Source organism: Nannospalax galili, unplaced genomic scaffold (genome assembly GCF_000622305.1).
Source record: "Nannospalax galili isolate Female #2095 unplaced genomic scaffold, S.galili_v1.0 scaffold300, whole genome shotgun sequence".
Lineage (NCBI taxonomy): Eukaryota > Metazoa > Chordata > Mammalia > Rodentia > Spalacidae > Nannospalax > Nannospalax galili.
The window spans coordinates 3,344,369-3,347,928 of record NW_008347322.1 but is presented as its reverse complement, the minus strand read 5'-3'; the positions used below and the strand labels follow the sequence as shown (position 1 = coordinate 3,347,928).

The window sequence follows — 3,560 nt, the reverse complement described above, 5'->3', positions numbered from 1 at the left end:
CCCTCCACCCAGACCTCAAGCCTCCTGAGGCCCCACCCAGCCTCACCTGTGGGGTGATCCCACACCAGAAGTTAGAGTAGTAGGTCTGGGAGTCCAGCATTGGGGCCACCACTGGCAGTCCCCGCTCCGTGAGAAGCCGCAGGGTCTGGTTGTTGGTCAGAATGTTGTCTGTGTCTGAGAACTTTGAGAAGGAAGATGTCACAGGTCCCAGTCCTATCCAGGCTTCAGGACTAAAGAGTTCTCTAAATGGGGGGCTGGAGAGACGGCTCAGTGGTTAAGAGCACTGGCTGTTCTTGCAGAAGACTGGGGTTCGATTCCAGAACCTATGTGGTGGCTAACAATAGTCCATAACTCCAGTTCCAGGGGATCTAACGCCCTCTTCTGGCCTCTGCGGGCACTGCATAACACAGGTGCACTTACATACACACAGACAAAACACTCATACACATAAACTAAAAATAATAATTAAAAAAAAAACAAAAACTAAGACTTCTGAGCTGAGCACAGTGGCACACTCCCAGCACTGGCAAAGGCAGGCAGATCTCAGTGAGATGGAGGCCAGCCTGGTCTTCATAGCAAGTTCTAGGCCAGCTGGGGCTACAGGGAGACCCTGTCTCAAAAAAAACAAAACAAAAACACCAGACTTCTATCAGGGTCAGGCCCCAACACCTTCCACCCAAGCCAAGCTTCCTTACCAGGATATAGTCAGCTCCCCAGCTCCTGGCAAAGGTCAGTGCCTCCTGCTTCAACTCCATCAAAAACTGGTGCCTTTCTTTGGTCCAGTGCTTGGGACCTTGTTCATCAGGGTAGGCTCTGAGGGAGGAAGGAAGTGAGATTGTTCCCTTGAAGGGAGGGGGGTTTCTCCCCTGTGGCACTGGGAGCAGCTGTTCTCCACCACCCCCAGCACTCTGCCCTCAGGTTACCACCTGGCCTCCTCAGGCCTCCAGACAACAGCCGCATAGTCACCACCCACAGCTGCCAGCCACTCCTGCAGCATCTCTGTGCTGTTGTCCACGTTGTGATCAGTGGCACACCTGGGAACGCAGGAGGAAAAGGGTTGAGGGAGCATTGCCATGGGAGCGCCGAACCCCCAAGGTGCTCTTGACCTTGAGGTGTCGTTGGACACCCTCAAGTTTGGTTTGTCTTGAGCTCAATGGCAGAGCAGGATGCAACAGTGAAGGTCTGGAGGCAGGGCAGTCAAGTACAGATTATCATTTTGTGATCTGCTGTGTGGCCACAGATAAGTCTCATCCTCTCTCTGGGCTTCACATCCTTCTGTAACTGTGCATTTTTTTAAATGCATTTTTTTCAAACTGGGAATTGAACCTAAGGGCTTGTGCATGTTAGGCAAGCCCTTTACCACTAGGCTACATCCTTACCCTGAGTGCCTTGTAAAAGATGAAAAGGTGACCCTAAGAATCACACCTGCCACATTCCCTTGTTTCCATTTCCTTCCTATCTTGTGGCATCACAAGACAGGCTCTTTCCTTCTCTGAATCAGAGAGCTGCTGTTTTTCTCTACGGATTTGTAATTACATCCTGCACACTATACCATGCTCTGAGCACCCCTGAGAAGTACTGAAGGGCTGGACTCTGCTGCCGGAGAGCAGAGCACAGCCTCCCCTCAGTTGGGGAAGAGGCTCCCATAATGGAGGCGGGAGTCTTAGTCAAGAGTCCAGGTTTTAGGGGGTGCTGTCCCTTTAAGCCAAATCCCCAGAAATGAAGACTAACTACGTGTCAAGTCTTACAGGGGTGGGAACTAACAAACTCCCAAACTGTGGTGATTGTGGGCCGCCTCCCTGGGCCACAGCTCCACCCCCAGCCCAACTTTGGTGTGTTGTGAGGAGCAGCTTGTCCCTTCCCTCAGTTTATCACCAGCCTCAGCTTGGGGCTCCTCCCTGTTTTGGGCTTCGACAGACAGGGGCTGTGGCCTCTGATTCTTGCCTCCTATGGGACCACAGCCCTGGGGTGTCAAGACCAGCCCCTCTACCCAGAGAGGCTGGCAGTGCCAGTGGGGAGAGGAGCCATCCTGACACCCCTCCCTGCCCAGCATGGAGCTCAGGGCTGAGGGCTCCACCTAGGAACCTCCAGTTTGGCTGATCCCTGCCACGCTGGGCCCCAGGGGACTCCAGAGATTTGTCACCTCCACTCCAAGTCAAACTGACCACAGGTCCCAGGGCTGGGGTGCATTTTGGGCGCTGAGGGATGGGTCAGAAAAATAGAGCCTCATTTAAACGCAGGGAAACCCAGGATGTGTAGGGGGCCCTGAGGAGGAGAGGGTGTCCCTATGACCTCAGAGGTCTGTCCTGGCCCCTCAGGAGATTAGGGATCCTGCTGAGGGGCATGGGACACTGAGGGCCAGTCTAGATGGTGCCTGGGTGGGAGTGATGTCCTAGAGCAGGGGTTGGGGGCCTTGCCGCAGAGGTGGCCACCTCTTCATCTCTCACCAGAGGACCAGCCTGGCTCGGGGGTAGTCCATTCGCTCCAGCGCGCCCAGGTAGTGGGGCAGAGAGTGCTCGGCATTGCGGGCCAGGATGGCGAGGACCACGGTGGGCAGTGGTGTCTCCACGGCACCCGTAGCTTGGAGCCACGGCCTCAGGAGCAGCAGCAGCTGTAGCAGCCAGGCGGCGCGCATGGCGGGCGCAGGGCAGCAGCGGAGGCCCCGGGACTCCCGAGCTCGGTCGGGGAGGGGCGGGGCCTGGGCGTGGCTGGGGCGGGGCCACGGCGGGCAAAAGGGAGGGGGCGTGCCCTGCAGCCTGGGGGTTCCCGCGCCCTCGGGGTCCCCGCGCCCCTCCCTCGGGCCCGGCCGCTCGGGTGTCCTCTCCTCCGCCCCATCCCTGGGCGCCCAGGATCAGACACCTGCTGCAGATGCACCCCCGGAGCGGCGACCCCTAGCCTGGCGATGACGGGCGAGAGAGGATCCGGGTGACCGCATTGCCTCCAGCCCCGCGGCGGACATGGCCTGGGCGCTCATCCTGGAATCCCGGCGCCCCTGGATCCCGGCTCCGCGACCCTCGGGCCACGCGCGGACCTCAGCCGCACACCCCACGCGGTGGACCCCCGGGGTTGCAGCCTTCGCGGCAGGAGGGTGTCCCCTGCTTCACCCCGGGCGCCCTCCGGCGGACCCAGACGGGAACTGCACAGTCCCGCCAGATGACGCGATGGGCTGGAGAGGAAGCCCCGGCTGGGGGCGGGGATGGTGTCCCCCTGACCTGGGCGGGTCGTCCCGCAGCGGCCCCGGATGGCGTCCTCCCTTTACCGTCCACGCCTCGGTCACTGGCAACAGCATGGCTCCGGCACCTTAAAGAAAGCAAAGCCTCCTCAGACTGAGCCCAGGACTTGGAGGGACCACGGAGCCGCGGGGGTGACTCAGCCCCGCTCCAAAACAGGGGATTCAGCCTCCTCCGAGGACCCTACAGGGATACGAAGGGAGTCTCCAACCCTGTCTTAGGAGAGGGGCAGAGAAGTTCCAGCAGGGTCCCTGTCACCAACAGGCATTGCACAACATGGGTGCACTAACATGCATGTAGGCAATACACTCGTACACATAAAATAAGTTT

The 3,560-nt window shown here is 58.9% G+C and overlaps 1 protein-coding gene across 1 annotated transcript in view; it reads right to left on the bottom strand.

The window, feature by feature from the left end:
- Window positions 1-3,284, bottom strand: part of Cercam (cerebral endothelial cell adhesion molecule) — a 17,554-nt gene extending 14,270 nt beyond the window's left edge. Inside the window, exons 1-4 of the mRNA XM_029568752.1 lie at window positions 2,448-3,284; window positions 927-1,034; window positions 696-813; window positions 47-181 (exon numbers count right to left, since the gene is read on the bottom strand). Of these exons, the coding sequence (XP_029424612.1) occupies window positions 47-181; window positions 696-813; window positions 927-1,034; window positions 2,448-2,635 (549 nt within the window). The 5' untranslated portion in view covers window positions 2,636-3,284. The remainder of the gene's footprint in view (window positions 1-46; window positions 182-695; window positions 814-926; window positions 1,035-2,447) is intronic.
- Between the last annotated feature and the right edge of the window lie 276 nt (window positions 3,285-3,560).